We start from the raw sequence: 15,549 nt of genomic DNA, 5'->3' as shown, positions 1-15,549 counted from the left end.
AGCTCATTGCCGCTGCCGCCACTTCACCGTCGGGCATCATAAGCACTATTAAACACCGGTTTTGGGCAAAGAAGAGAGAGAAAACGTCTCTTTGTTTCTCTTCGTCAATTTCTTCACCCAGTTGCGCTGACGTGGCAAATTGAATATAAAAATAATTTTTTATCCCATCCGTCTAAAATTAATTGGTGTACTCCACCAACTTAGGAAAATTTGATGGTGGACTTGGTTCATACAATAATTTCTCGGTTTTAGCATGTACTCAAGAAGAGTACAAGACGCGTATCCCTTCTATATCATTAGCACTCAGATCCCTCTTGATAGTTTCATAAGACAAATATGCATACATAATGGCATTCAGATCTTCATTGTGTCCAAGCCCAAGAACATGCCCTATCTCATGAACTGCAATTGATTCCAAGTCTATTTGGTCCGTGTTCGGATTACTACTCCAATCCTCATCAGCATCATAGTGGAACCATCCTCTTGTTGGTGGAAACGCATGAGCAGATGTCTGACCCCGACCATCAAATGCATTCTGATCACCATCGCCATGATTACCGCGATCGAAGCCGATAACAATGTCCCTGTCTGCGCCCTGCGGAGCTTCCGCAAACGTGAATCGGCTCACATCTTGCCATTTTTGAAAAGCCCGCGAGCATACCGACCTCAGTTCTTGCAATCCCACAACCTGTGCACTGGATTGGAAGCTATAAATGAGACAGGTTTTTGTTGCAGGCTACCTCGGCTTTCCCGGGAAAAATGAGTACTGAGCAACCATGTTGAAAAGTCAGGGGTGTTTCATATTTGTTGCATTGTTGACAACATCAGCCACGCCACATCTAGGGAGAATCATTTGCTGGACGGTTTCGGAGTCTAGGCTCCCGGTGACCTTCAAGCAAGGTTGTTAAAATCGGGATTCTACGCAGAATCGTTTTGGTCTCCGTAGAATCGAAATCGTAGAATCGGATAGTGAATCGTAAGATTCTACCAAATTGTGAAAAAACAATTGAAACTAACTTTTTAAACAACAAGATCTATAAAATATAACAAAAATAAGTCCAAAACAGATCATCAAATATATTTAACCTCAACATAGCGTATCAAGAATAAAATTTGACATTTAAGAGATATTTTTTACATTAAATTAACTCCTATATTATATTAGTAATTATATTTAGATTTATAATATTTTGAAAAATAAATTAATTATATATATATAATTTTTTATTTATTTTTTATTGTATCTTATATATACTTGTTACGGAATATCTATTTAATATTACCATCCAAAAAAAAATATTTATTTAATATTTAATACTTTCTAGACGTTTCTGGGTCAAAGTCTGTGAAGGAAGGGCAGATCACGGTGGTCTCTTTCGCACGTGACATTTGAATAATCCTCCGTCAGTATCTATCTTTGCTTTTAAAGTCTTTGAAGGAAGAGGAACAATAAAGAAGAGGGGAGCAGCGACGAAGAAGATAAGATCAGCGACACGAGCGGCGACCAGAGGGGAGCGATCAACGACCAGCGAGCAACGACCGATGAAGCAACGACCGACGAGCAGCGACTGACGAAGACCAGCGACTGACGATCAGCGATGAAGGTACCATGTTTTGCCTATTTATGTGATTTTAATCTGATTTCTGGGAATATCCAGTGAATTCCCCTATTTTCTTCACCTGTAGTACAGTCAGAGTGATGAAACCTTTAGGATTCATGATTGAATAACAATCTTTGCTGGTGTGTATTATGAAATTGGGGTTAGTCTTTGACAAATTGGGGTTACTCTTTGACGGTGTATTATGAAATTTGTAGAATCGATAGAATCCTGTATAATCGTACGATTCTACGATTATATCCCCGATTATACTGATTCTACACCCAATTCTACCCATTGAATGATTTTATTATGATTTGAATCGATTTTGGATTTTGAATCGTAGAATCGTGCAATTTTACGACTCAGAATCGCGATTTTGATAACCATGCCTTCAAGTGATAATATGATTGGTATGATCTCACTGCATACTCTAGAATGTCGTCGAACACGTCGTCGTTTGCATGGTTGAGATTGCTAATTGTAGCAGTACTCTTTGAATGATGATGGTTATTAGTAGTGCCATAATTCAAGTAGCCGAATTTCTCGAGATAGCGTTTGAGCTCATGAAGGCCTTTCACTGTCTGCCCCTTGTGGCATCCCTCCAAGTGCTGGAGGAACTTGAAGCCTTTTTCGGGTGGTTTCGGGTGGTTTTTAGACTGAACGGCGACGAAGAGGAGAAGGAAAGCTCCTAATAGAAGAGAGAGATTAGGGGCCATTGTAAGTGTGTTGCAAGAACAGAAGAAGGCTTTGTTTTTGTTTTGAGTATGTAATGGAGTCCCCAAGAGTAATAATTTATAGAGGGTGAGTAAGTGCGTGTTCCAATTTAATTTTGAATAAAAATTGGGTCTCAATAAATTTAAAGTCCTTAAGACGGGTCATTTGGGTGTAGACTTTGGGTGTCTTAAATATTGCAAAGAAATTGAAGCTAGGGAACTAGAGTTCACATTTAGTCTCATGCAAACAAAGCACGATTTTATTAAAATTCAACAAATTAAAAGAAGGAAGACTGGGGTCAATTTGTATTATTGTGAAAGAAACGTGTGCAATACTTTCACCAAAATAAATAAATAAATAAATAAAAATGAAAGGACAAGTACCCAAGCTAACAATGAGGACCGCCAAATTTGAAATTAATGATAGAAGGAAAAAATTGTATTTGTGTGTGTGTGTGTGTGTATATATATATATATATATTTGAAATTGAAAGGAAGATACTAAGGTCAGCTTGATGCTCAGAACTCCCAGTTGGTTTCATAACTTTTTGAATGGAATGCCGAACCATACTAGGCGTGGGTCATTGGCGTGTTTTGCATTAGAGAAGTTTTTGATTGTGTTGAGAGGAAGACCAAGTTGATATCATTAGTATTATTATTACATACCTGACCAAACTCGCTAGGGTCATTGGCGTGTCCCACGGAGGGACAAGATAAACCAAAGTCCAATCGGTACAATGTAACTCCTACTCCTAGTTTGCCTAAGAAGACTACCAACAGTTTGTGGCCAATTATAGAAATTCAATTTTGCAAAAAAAAATAAAAAATGTGTAATTTGATTCCACTTTGAGAAAGATATGTATAAATATTACCTGATGAAAGATAAATAATATTACTTCTGTCTCAATTTAAGTTTTAAGAGGACATGTGGAACATGCCTTGTCTCCATGGAAAATTACTAATTTGTCTTTATAAGTTTTGAATATTTAAGTTTGAAATTTTAAATTGTAAGAACATATATAAAAAGATGTAAAATATATTGGTTGAAAAAGGAAAGTGATAATTATTTTGAAACGGACCAAAAAAGAAAGCATGACATTTTTTTGGGATAGAGAGAGTACAATAAATTAAAGTACCATTTTAACTATACAAAATCCTGTAAACTTTAGTAAAACATGATTATTAAGAACAAAATAAAGAGGTATAAAGCCTTTCAAAAAAAAATAAAAAAATAAAAAGTTATAATAGAAACGTATACAATGAGTAGCTATAGAAATTTTCATTTAAAAAGTGACAACTAAAAATATTAGGATATATGATATCATTGTTGCTATTTGTATTTTTGTCATCTTGGTATCATAACACTTTAGGGCCCATTTGGCATGTGATATGTTTTAGACGTTATATTTTTTTGTCAATACCAAAACAACCATTTTTTTGTTATATTAGTGTTTTGGATAAAAATCGGAATCGTGTTTGGTAACGAAAATTTGTTTTAGAAAATTCAGAAATTTGCTTTAGTTCCTCTGCTATAGTACCAAAACACACAATATCACCAATTTGATGATATAGGTTTGAACCAAAATATATGATATGTTATGAACTATTCCAAACTAATATCAGCCGTCTCAAACATGATATGACCCCAAATTTAAAAACCAAGATCGGAAAAATAATATCATAAAACATTACAAACATGTCCTAGTTTTTGCCACTTTTCGATACTGCAAAGACATGCTAATTGAGATTAATATATGATTTAAAATATTTTTTCATATAAGCACCATCTACCAAAAATTTCTAAGTACGAATATTCATAAATCTTTATTAAATGAGGGGACGTTAGTTTAATTTTTCTTTTTGCTCTAGTCGATCATATATTTATGTGATTGGCAATATATATATATATATATATGTATGTAGATTATTATAAATGTAAACGCAGTAATAATATGTTGTAGTGATTTACCATAATAATGTAGGCTTCAAAAGCAAGACAAAAGAGTTTAAGTTTAAATTTATATGAATTTTAAAAAAATATAAGTTATATTTATTTTATTTTATTTTCTCAAAAAGTCAAGCAATTATACAGATGCGAATAATGTACAAAGGCAAGGCCCAAGAGAAGAAGAAAAGTAAAACAATACAAGACCTCATAAGAGGCCCAACCCCCAACAATCCAATCTGACCAACCCCATCAAGCCCAAGAAGCCCAATAACTTTGAAATCAAACAACTGAAAGTTGTTTATCAGGCGAAGCAAGCCATAGCAGGCAACAAGCAGCTTCAAAGTTATATTTATTTTCAAGCTCACTAAGTGCTAGGGTAATAAATGAGTTTTTAGAAAAAGATGTGGGATTTGTTTTTTTGAATAAATAAGTTTTTAGAAAAAGATGTGGGATTTGTTTTTTTGAAAGAGTTGGACATATTTGTAAAACAACTATATATATATATATATATATATATTTGGTAAAGTGCAAAAAACCCTTAACGAAGAGTACTTGTGCACCAAAGTATTTTTGTGTGCATATCATTTTGATGACATATACAAAAAATGATACGTGCGTGCATAAGAGTAATACATTTGTGCACAAAAATAGTATTTACATACCTAAAATAGTAAGGTACTTTGTGCACAAATGAATAATATTTTTTCCTTATCCACATCAGCATTTGGTAAAATTCATTTTTTCAAAACATCAATATGTGTCATTCTATTATTGTGCCATATCCAATGTGAAAAAGAGATTTTTTCTCGTGGGTGAGAAGGGTAATATTATTATTTTTTTCATAATTTGTACTCACACACACGACTCCACTAACTATTGAACCCTTAACCTCCTTTTTGGAGGGAAGGGGCTGATACTGTTAGGCCACTAATCCATTGATAGGAGGATAATATTGTTTAAAAAAAAAAAAATTACACGTTCATTGAAAAGATGGCGAATCACACAACTAAAAAAATACAACTGCATGTATCAAGAATGTATGCTTAGCATGAATCCCGTGTATTAGTCGAGGCAAAGCCTGAACACCCGACTATCAAAAAAAGAAAAGATAAAAAAACCCCATATGAAAGGCCAATTTCTGTAATACATTATTAGTTTTCTCAAACTGTTTTTTATTCAAGTAGTTTTCAAGCCTCCTGAAAAGGCTAGGATATCTAACTAAAGCCAGCCTACATATATTCTAAAATAAAACATTTCATCACAACAAATTGCAACATTAGTGCACTTGTTCAAAAGTTAGAACTGTGAGAATGCCAAGTGTGACTGAAAGAGCAGTTGGTAATTTTGAATAAAAACCTTCTTTCAAAGAGAAAAATAATATATATAGGCTTATATATGGTGTTTTCTTTTATGTTATTGTCATAATGTTGCTACTATGAGAGAAAGAAAATAAGTGAATACTGATGTTGAACCTGTATTCAACAAGAGTTGTACTCGCGGCTTGTTAACTTATGTAATAAAAAATTTCAATTTTAGTTATTCAACAAGAGTTGTACTCGCGACTTGTTAACTTATGTAATAAAAAATTTCAATTTCAGTGCTGAAATTGAAATTTTTTACACATTGAAATTGAAATTTTTTACACTGAAATTGAAATTTTTTATTACATAAGTTAACAATAACTTCCACTGAAATTCTTTAACTAAAAAAAAACTTCCACTGAAATTGAAATTTTTTATTACATAAGTTAACAATATATATATATATATATATATATATATATATATATATATCTCATGCATGCAGATAACTTCCACTGAAATTGAAATTTTTTTTTACAAAAGTTAACAAGCCGCAAGTACAACTCTTGTTGAGTACAGGTTCAACATCAGTATTCACTTATTTTCTTTTTCTCATAGTAGCAACATTATGACAATAACATAAAAGAAAACACCATATATAGGCTTATTTTATATATATATATAGTAGTACTAATTAACGCAAGGTTCTACCATGTACTTAAGAAGAGTACAAGGCGCGTATTCCTTGGATGTCATCAGTATTTAGATCTCTCCTGATAGGGTTATGAGAATACGAGGCGAACATAATGGCATTCCTATCTCTACTGTGTCCAAGCCCGAGAACATGCCCTATCTCATGAACTGCAACCGATTCCAAGTCTATTTGGTTCATGCTCGTCGGATTAGTACTCCAATTCTCATCAGCATCGTAGTGGAACCATCCTTTTGTTGGTGCAAAAGCATGAGCCAATGTACCACCTGAACCATCAAATGGAGCCCCGTCGTTATGATTACCACGATGGAAACCAATAACAATGTCTCCGGTTGCACCCTGGGGAGCTTCCACAAAAGTGAATGGGCTCACATTTTGCCATTTTTGGAAAGCTCGCGAGCACACAGACCTCAGTGTTTGCAATCCGACAACTTGTGCACTGGATTGGAAGCTATAAGTGAGACGGGTTTTTGATAGAGGCCACCTCGGCCTTCCTGGGAAGAATGTGTACTGAGCAACCATGTCGAAAACTTTGGGGTGTTTCATTTTTCTGCTTGGAAATGAGTTTGTGGCATTCACAATATTATCAGGAACACCACATCTTGGGAGCATCATTTCTTGAATGGTTTCGGAGTCTAAGCTTCCGGTGACCTTCAAGTGATAATTTGATTGGTATGCTCTCACTGCAGCCTCTAAGAGGTTGTCGAACTCGTCATCATTTGCATGGTTGAGATTGCTCATTGTAGTAGTAGTCTTTGAATGATGATGAGTACTAGTAGTACCATAGTTCAAGTAGCCGAATTTCTCGAGATAGCGTTTGAGCTCATGAAGGCCTTTCACTGTCTGCCCCTTGTGACATCCCTCCAAATGCTGGAGGAAGTTGAAGCCTTTTTCGGGTGGTTTCGTGTGGTTTTTAGACTGAACGGTGACAAGGAGAAGAAGGAAAGCTCCTAAAAGAAGAGAGAGATTAGGGGCCATTGTAAGTGTGTTGCAAGAACTGAAGAAGGCTTTGTTTTTGTTTTGAGTATGTAATGGAGTCCCCAAGAGTACTAATTTATAGAGGGTAAGTGCGTATTCCAATTTAATTTTGAATAAAAATTGGGTCTCAAAAAATTTGAAGTCCTTAAGACGGGTCATTTGGGTGTAGACTTTGGGTGTCTTAAATATTGCATACAATTTGAAGGGAACTAGAGTTCACATGTAGTCTCATGCAAACAAAGCACTATTTTATTAAAATTCAACAAATTAAAAGAAGGAAGACTGGGGGTCAATTTGTATTATTGTGAAAGAAACGTGTGGAAAACTTTCACCGGCAAAAATAAAATAAAAATAATGTAAGGACAATGAGGACCGCCAAACTAGAAATTAATGATCGAAGGAAAAAATTGTAGGACAACCCAAGTTAGCAACGAGGATTGAGGACTGGCAAACTAAAATATGAGTGTTTGTTTGTTTAGATTATTATTATTATTATTATTATTTCAGAAGGTCAAGTATGATAAAATGGTGTGCTTGTTTGTATAATTTTATCTGTATAGTTTTTCATATTTAAAAAGAAAAAAAAAAAATCCTCATGAAATTTGTTGTTATCATAAAATGGTATGGTGTAAATGGTTTGATAGAGTGAACACTAATGACGAAAGGAAGTCGTGGGGTACATCGAGAACTAAAAAATAAAAGTTTATGCGCATGGTGCGGTATTAAAAATTTTCTTCTTACTCTTGGACATAACCCAGATATTGGGTGAAACACATAAATCCTGAGTTTTGTTTTATCAGTGGCTGTGTTCCCAACTCCAACGTAACAAATTTAGTAAATTTTGATGGCCATCACCAGTGTGGTTAGATTTATATAGCGATGAAATGACAGAAAATTAAAAATTTCAAGATTAATTATTTTTTGGTGGTAGTCTGTTAGAGTAGGATAATCCCCATCTCAATTATATGGAAGTATAATAGAGTAATGCAAATGAGCAATTGATAAAAGAGTGAATGTCACTTAATTTTATTCAGATATTTAATTATATAGTAGTTTCAAATTTGTGATTGGCCGAGACCATCACATAGTTCCGAATTATTTAATAATTTATCTCACTTGGTGTTGAAAAGACACTGTAATTACTTATCATTGTATTTTTTGTGCAAGGTTCTTAAAAAAATTATTTTGTGTAAAACAATGTGAAAATTTCGATAATCTCATCCTCGGAACATATAGTATCTCCACCCAGATATTCTCAACATTTTCCATAAAAATAATATATAGAAGCTAATAGTGTGTGTGTGTATATATATATATATATATATATATATATATTTATGTATGTATATTTGAAAATTGAACGGAATATACTAAGGTCAGCTTGATGATCAGAAGTCCTAGGTGGTTTCATATTATTTTGAATGGAATGCCGAACCATTCAAGGCGGGGGTCATTGGCGTGTTTTGCATTATAGAAATTTCTGATTGTGTTGAGAGGGAGACCAAGTTGATATTATTAGTATTACACACCTGACCAAACACGCTAGGGTCATTGGCTTGTCCCACGGTAGGACAAGATAAACCAAAGTCCAAACGGTACAATGTAACTCCTACTCTAAGTTTGCCTAAGAAGACGACCAACAGTCAGTGGCCAACTATAGAAATTCAATTTTGAAAAAAAAAAAAAAAAAAAATTGTGTAATTTGATTCTATTTTGAGAAAGATATATATAAGTATTACCTTGATAAAAGATAAATAACAAAAGTACTATTTTAACTAAACAAAATTTTGTAAACTTTAGTAAAACATGATTATTAAGAACAAAATAAAGTGGTATAATAGTAACTTATACAATGAGTAGCTATAGAATTTTTTATTTAATAAGTGACAATTAAAAACTATTAGGATAGATGATATCATTGTTTCTATTGGTATTTTTGTCATCTTGGTATCAAAACACTTTAGGGCCCTTTTGGCATGTATATGTTTTAGGCGTTATATTTTTGGTCAATACCAAAACAATCAATTTGTTATATATAGAAGCATTTTGGGTAGAAATTGGAACCATATTTGATACCGAAAATTTGTTTTGGAAAATTCAGAATTTGCTTTCGTTCCTCTGTTATAGTACCAAAATACACAATATCACCAATTTGGAGATATGGGTTTGGGCAAAAAAATCTGATATGTTTTGAACTATTCCAAACCAATATTAGCTGTCCCAAACATGATATGAGCCCAAAATTAAAGAACAATATCAGAAATATGATATCAAAACATATTTCAAACAGGCCCTAATTTTTCATGCTTTTCGATACTGCAAAGACATCGATGCGCAGGTGAAGATTAGTGTATGATTTAAAATATTTTTTCATATAAACACCATCTACCAAAAATTTCTAAGTAAGAATATTCATGTATCTTTATTAAATGAGGGGACATTGGTTTAATTTTTCTTTTTTCTCTAGTCGATAATATATGTATGTGATTGGCAATATATATACCCACCTACTCCTTAACAATTGCATGTGAATGAGCCCTCTTGCATTAACCATTATTGTAAATGGGTTTCAAATCTCAATCAAATGATCCCTAATTAATATGTGATAAACAACATAGCATGGCCATAACATATATTTATTCAAAAACTTAATTAAGCCAATGGAGCCATTAAATAGATTTTAATTAAAATCTCTAGGTTTTTAAACTCATCCAAATGCTCTCAAATTAACATAGGTTAAAGAACATACCAAGGCCTATTCTAATATCACATTACAAGTTAATTTCATGCTCAAACTGAATAGAGACATGACAACAATCAACAAACTTAAAATCATGCTTAAATAATCAAACTGCATCCTCTATGAATCTCCAAGAAGCCCCATGAAAATATAAACTTGGCCTAAATCCCAAACTCAAAATTTGGCCAGAAATGGTTTCTAATAAGGGGTAATCGTAGATCACGACGAGGCGAGCAACAAATGCAAAGGCCGAAGGATTTTCACTTAGGAAAAATAGGTTAAAGGTGGAAAGAGAAGATGGCAGCTCCATGGGCATCCATTGCTGCCTTTGGTCGTGCAGAATAAAGACAACAGAGAAGAAAAATAAGTCAATTCAGCTGAATTAGAGCATAAAAGATGCAATCTCAAGCTTAGTGGAAGAAATGAGCAAAGTGGAAGCAAAGTGGTGGAAAACAGCATTCTTCATCGATCGATTCTGATTTTTAACGATTTCATAAGTTGTTTGTGCACATGGCCTTCTCATCCGTGATTGTGTCATGGCGTTGTCCCCGACAAAACCTAGGAGTATCGTCGGATTTGGAGTGTTTTCGTTTCGGTGGGGATTTATGAGAGAGAGATAGAGAGAGAGAGATTATAAATGGAAACGCAGTAATGATATGGTGTAGTGAGATTTACTATAATAATGTACGTAGACTTCAAAAGCAAGACAAAAGAGTTTAAGTTTAAATTTAGGGATTTTTACTAATACATGGGCTTTAGGCCCAAATACTACAATAAGATGAGGTTAACTTCTTAATTTATCAAGAAAATGGGGGGACCACATCACTTTTTTCTTACAAATGAAAAGGCTACACAATTATTTCTCTAAAATGGACTGTTTTCTACTTTAGACCACAAAACAATTTATATTGTTACTTTGACCTAACAAAATATGTTATTATATCATAAAAGCTTTAAAACATAAAATAAGCTTACCAAAAGATCCATAAACAAACTTTTAATAACATAGAATAAATTTAACAATTAAATCATAGAAATGACTGCCGAGCCTGATAACGCAAAATAACAATTATCGAGTTTTAGAGTAATCAAGTCTAGAACCTTCAAGTATTTCCAGTGTGTTTTCTTCTTTCAGTTTCCATTGTACAATAGTCTATGAGAGTGTATGTGATGTTTCCAATTTTCTGCATTTTTCATTTTTTCGGAAATTCGTTGGTGCAATGGTATTTTTGTCTTTTCGCGTTTTATGGTTGGGTCTATTTGCATTTGTGCATTCTAATTTATATGATTCATATAGTACTTGTGTGGTGGTGCATTATATGTAAAAGTTGTGTAAAATTAAAAGAAAAAGAAAAAAGGAAAAGTCAAAAAAAATGGTGGCGGGACCCACCACTATCATTTTGTGGTCTAGAGACCACTTGGTTTCTCATCACTCTCTCAATCTCCTGTAACTCTCTCTTCTCCCCTTCTCTTCTTCATTTTTCTTTTCCTTTTAAGTTCCAAATTTCAAATCAAGATTGCTCTCTCAATATTTGGAGTTTTTTGAAGCCGTTTGCGGCAAAACGAAGCCTTCGACAAGACCTTCGTATCCATACCAACAATTTCAATTTTGGCACTCCCTTGTGCATTCGAATTTGGAGACCCATTTTAAGGATTTTGCTCAATTTTAAGGTAGGGGCCCTTAATCCATGCAATCTTGTACTTTTGTGAGTTATCTTCTCATAAATGGTTGTTTAGCATGCTTAATTTGTATAGTATCTAGTCAATTGCTTAGTTGTTGTGTATATTGGTCAATTGTGTAATTATGTGTGTTGAATGATCTATGTGAAGAGTATGCTTAAGTGTTGATTTTCAAATGCCTATCATGCTAGATTTTTATTGTATGACCACATGTTGTAAATTCTTTGGAAATTCTTATGAACCATGCTTTGTTAATTAAATTTGAGTCGGTTGTAGAATGATGGACATAGATATGGCATTGATGCATTCATGCATCAACATTGGGCACGAAAAAGGGAAACATTGTTTTGATATAAAAAAGGGGGATTTTGGGAAAGAAGTTTGATTAAAATGTTTTATGAAAATCTGATCACTGCGGGGGTACCAAAGGGCCGGAGGGTTAATATAGCCTAGAGGGAACTAGGGAGATTGCCCTAGCATGGTTGAGCTAGCTGGGCCCAAAATGACGTCGCGGGGGTACCAAGGGTCAGGGACACTAGCCAATCCTTCTCTTGTGTCGCTGCAGGGTCACCAAAGTGCGGGTTATATTAACTGTTTGAAAGTGATGGTTTTGAATGATTAAAATGGGGAGAGACATCGACATGCATTGCATTTCATGGCATCATTGTCTATGTTGAGATTGGTTGTTATATTGTATTACCCCGGCTTAGTTTGATCCCTATTCCTATTGCTCTATTCTTTGTATGGATTCACGGGGACACAAGAAGCGTGTCTTAAGTACTACCTACTGAGCAAATTGCTCACCCCATTTATTTAACATTTTCAGGTCATGGCAAAGAGTTGGCGGATGACAATCCACCACAAAACTGACGGAGTATTGGAAACCTTCATTTTGCTGTATTGCTTGGCTAGCAGTCATAGATAGGCTATTTACATTGGACTCCAAACCAATGCTTCACAAGCACTATGTCAATGGGTGCTACTTATGTCATGCTGAGAGTGAGTCTATGGACCACTTGTTCTTCAAATGTAGTTACAACTCACAGATTTGGAGGTTCATACAAGAGATATATTGCAGGTTTCCACATCTTACCTTGTGGTTGGAATGACTTGATCCAGTGGTGTTCAATTCATTGGACTGCACTAGAAAGCTTAACACATAAGCTTTTACTATCAGCAGCCATCTATTTCATATGGATAGAGAGAAATTGTAAAGCCTTCAGAAATGTTTCTACTCCACCTCACCATATTATTTCTCAAATCAAGACTTGCATCAGATCAAGACTTGTAACAATCAAACTTAAGAAGAGTGCTGATTTGAAGCTAATCACAACTAAACATGACCTTCTTGCAATGTTCGTGCAAACCAGTTCCATTTCATGTATTCATTCTTGGTTAGTCTCATAGGATTTGATTTTATCAGTACAATATTGGGTTAGCATTGTTGCACCAGTGCTGGTTACTTTGGGATTTCCTTTTGTTGCATGTTATGTTTTTGGGCTACCTTTGAGTGTAGTTTGTCTGTTGTTTCCCCTATTTGGGGAGCCATGTACATTCTCCTTTCTTATATACAAGCTTACCATTAACTAAAAAATAAAATAAAAAAATATACAACTGCATGTATTAAGAATGGATGCTTACAATAACTATAAAAAGCACATATTAACACCATATGAAAGGCCAATTTCTGTAATACATCATTAGGTTCTCAAACTGCTTTTTATTCAAGTAGTTTTCAAGCCTCCTGAAAAGGCTAAGATATCTCACTAAATCCAGCCTACATATATTCTAAAATAAAACATTTCATCACAACAAATTGCAATATTAGTGCACTTGTTCAAAAGTTAGAACTGTGAGAATGCCAAGTGTGACTGAAAGAGCAGTTGGTAATTTTGAATAAGAACCTTCTTTCAAAGAGAAAAATAATATATATAGGCTTATATATGGTGTTTTCTTTTATGTTATTGTCATAATGTTGCTACTATGAGAAAAAGAAAATAAGTGAATACTGATGTTGAACCTGTATTCAACAGGAGTTGTACTCGCCGCTTGTTAACTTACATATATATATATATATATATCATGCATGCAGATAACTTCCACTGAAATTGAAATTTTTTATTACATAAGTTAACAAGCCGTGAGTACAACTCTTGTGAATAAGCGAATAAATTTTTTATTCACTTATTCACAGTAGCAACATTATAACAATGACATAAAAGAAAGGGTAAAGTGCACTAAACCCCTCTAAACTTTCTTATCTTTCTTAATAAACCCCCCTAAACTATTCGAAAGACATTTAACTCCCCAAACTATCTTATTTGTTGCAAATGTTAAGTGTGCCGTTAGAAATTTGACAGAAATGAAGGCATGCATGTCATGTGAGGGGTCCAAAATTTTAAGAAGACAAAATTGACCTTACAACAGTGAAGGAATAAAATAGGATATATTGTATATATATATATATATAGAGAAAAAATATATATATATTTTCTGATGTGGCGTGTAATCCCTCCATCTCTTCCTCTTCATTCCCTCTCAACTTTCTTTCTCATCCATCTTTAGCAGCGGTGTGGAGGAGCTATTGTAGTTATGCCGGTCTTCAAGAAACTTCGATGGCGAAGGAGGAGTCGGTGGTGTCGGATCGAGTTGAAGGACAAGTTGCCAATGCTTCACTTCCAATGAAGAGGCTCGTATTTGTCTGCGGCTGTTGGATCCAAGAGGGGACCCCACCGTCCTTGCCACCACCTTCTCCGGCGGCACCATCCCTCACTCTGCAAAACCCATGACCTATTTTTGGCCTTTCTCTCTCCTTTCTCTATGAACAACCACCATCAGCCACCAACCACCACCATCATCCTAACCCCACCGCCACAATCCCCACCTCGCCAATCACCATAGGACCCATTACCCACAATCAAAACCCACAAAAAAAAAAAAAAAAAAAAAAAACTAGCGCCACAAATCCAACTGCACAATTGGCAATCTCTCCGCTTTCTTTTCTCTCGACCCCTGCAAATGCAAATACAAATTCAAACCGAAACCGAAACCCAACAGCAACATTTCACCCATTTTCCTATTTCCAGCCACCGTCAAATTCTTCTCTTTGGGCATTAAATTAACCGCCCAAAACCAATAATTGAAGAATTGAAAAACCTTTTTTTTTTTTTTTTTTTTTTTTCAATCAATTTAATTGGTGGATAGTTTGTCTTTAATTTTTTTACAATTAATTTTTTTTGGACCTATTGTTTTCTTCCCACTGGTGCGTTTTAGTTTGTCGCCGGTGTGTTTTAATTCTGTTGCATCAATGCACCGCTGAATAGTATGTGCTCGTCGCCGTTTAGAGCACACAAACATCATGTCGTCTTCATTTCCTGACTTTTTCGACCAAACTCCGGCGGCAACTCGATCTTTGCCATTCAAAGACTCACTGCCGCCGCGTTGCTCCATCTTTGTCTTCTTACTCAGTTTTAGCGTGAGATTCTCTCTTGGGCTTGGAAAAAGAAAAAGGGAAGCAACACTAAATAAAAAACGAACCAGAATGGATTAAAAAAAAGGTTGGAAAAGGTTGATGTGCTGTCATTTTTTTATTGGACGTAAGATTGTATTTGCCACGTCAGCAGTTGAAATTAGAATGACCTTAAAACGTTGTCGGTCAACTTAAGGACTAAAAGGTAATTTTCTTTTTCTGTTAACGACTGGTTAACAGTTGCAACAAATTGATACTTCTGGGGGTTTTACTTACTTTAGGGGGTTTTTTGCAATCGGGTCATAGTTTAGGAAGGTTTAATGCACTTTACCCTAAAAGAAAACACCATATATAAGCTTATTATATATATATAGTAATACTAATTAACGCAAAGTTCTGCCATGTAC

At 34.5% G+C, this 15,549-nt stretch overlaps 2 protein-coding genes across 2 annotated transcripts; both read right to left on the bottom strand.

Annotated features, from left to right (window-relative positions):
- Window positions 1-259: 259 nt before the first annotated feature.
- Window positions 260-2,317, bottom strand: LOC132316113 (metalloendoproteinase 2-MMP-like). The gene is made up of 2 exons (XM_059814624.1): window positions 2,024-2,317; window positions 260-688 (listed from the first exon to the last, which is right to left on the bottom strand). The coding sequence occupies exons 1-2, from the start codon at window positions 2,315-2,317 to the stop codon at window positions 260-262; spliced, it is 723 nt and encodes a 240-aa protein (XP_059670607.1).
- Window positions 2,318-6,137: 3,820 nt separating this feature from the next.
- On the bottom strand, window positions 6,138-7,297 carry LOC132267418 (metalloendoproteinase 2-MMP-like). The gene has a single exon (XM_059768581.1). It carries the CDS (start codon window positions 7,251-7,253, stop codon window positions 6,282-6,284), a length of 972 nt encoding a protein of 323 aa, XP_059624564.1. The 5' UTR covers window positions 7,254-7,297; the 3' UTR covers window positions 6,138-6,281.
- Window positions 7,298-15,549: the final 8,252 nt, after the last annotated feature.

Source organism: Cornus florida, unplaced genomic scaffold (genome assembly GCF_030987335.1).
Source record: "Cornus florida cultivar Cherokee Brave unplaced genomic scaffold, ASM3098733v1 CherokeeBrave_3.0.0_Hap2_Chr07, whole genome shotgun sequence".
Lineage (NCBI taxonomy): Eukaryota > Viridiplantae > Streptophyta > Magnoliopsida > Cornales > Cornaceae > Cornus > Cornus florida.
This window is presented reverse-complemented; position numbering and strand designations above follow the sequence as displayed.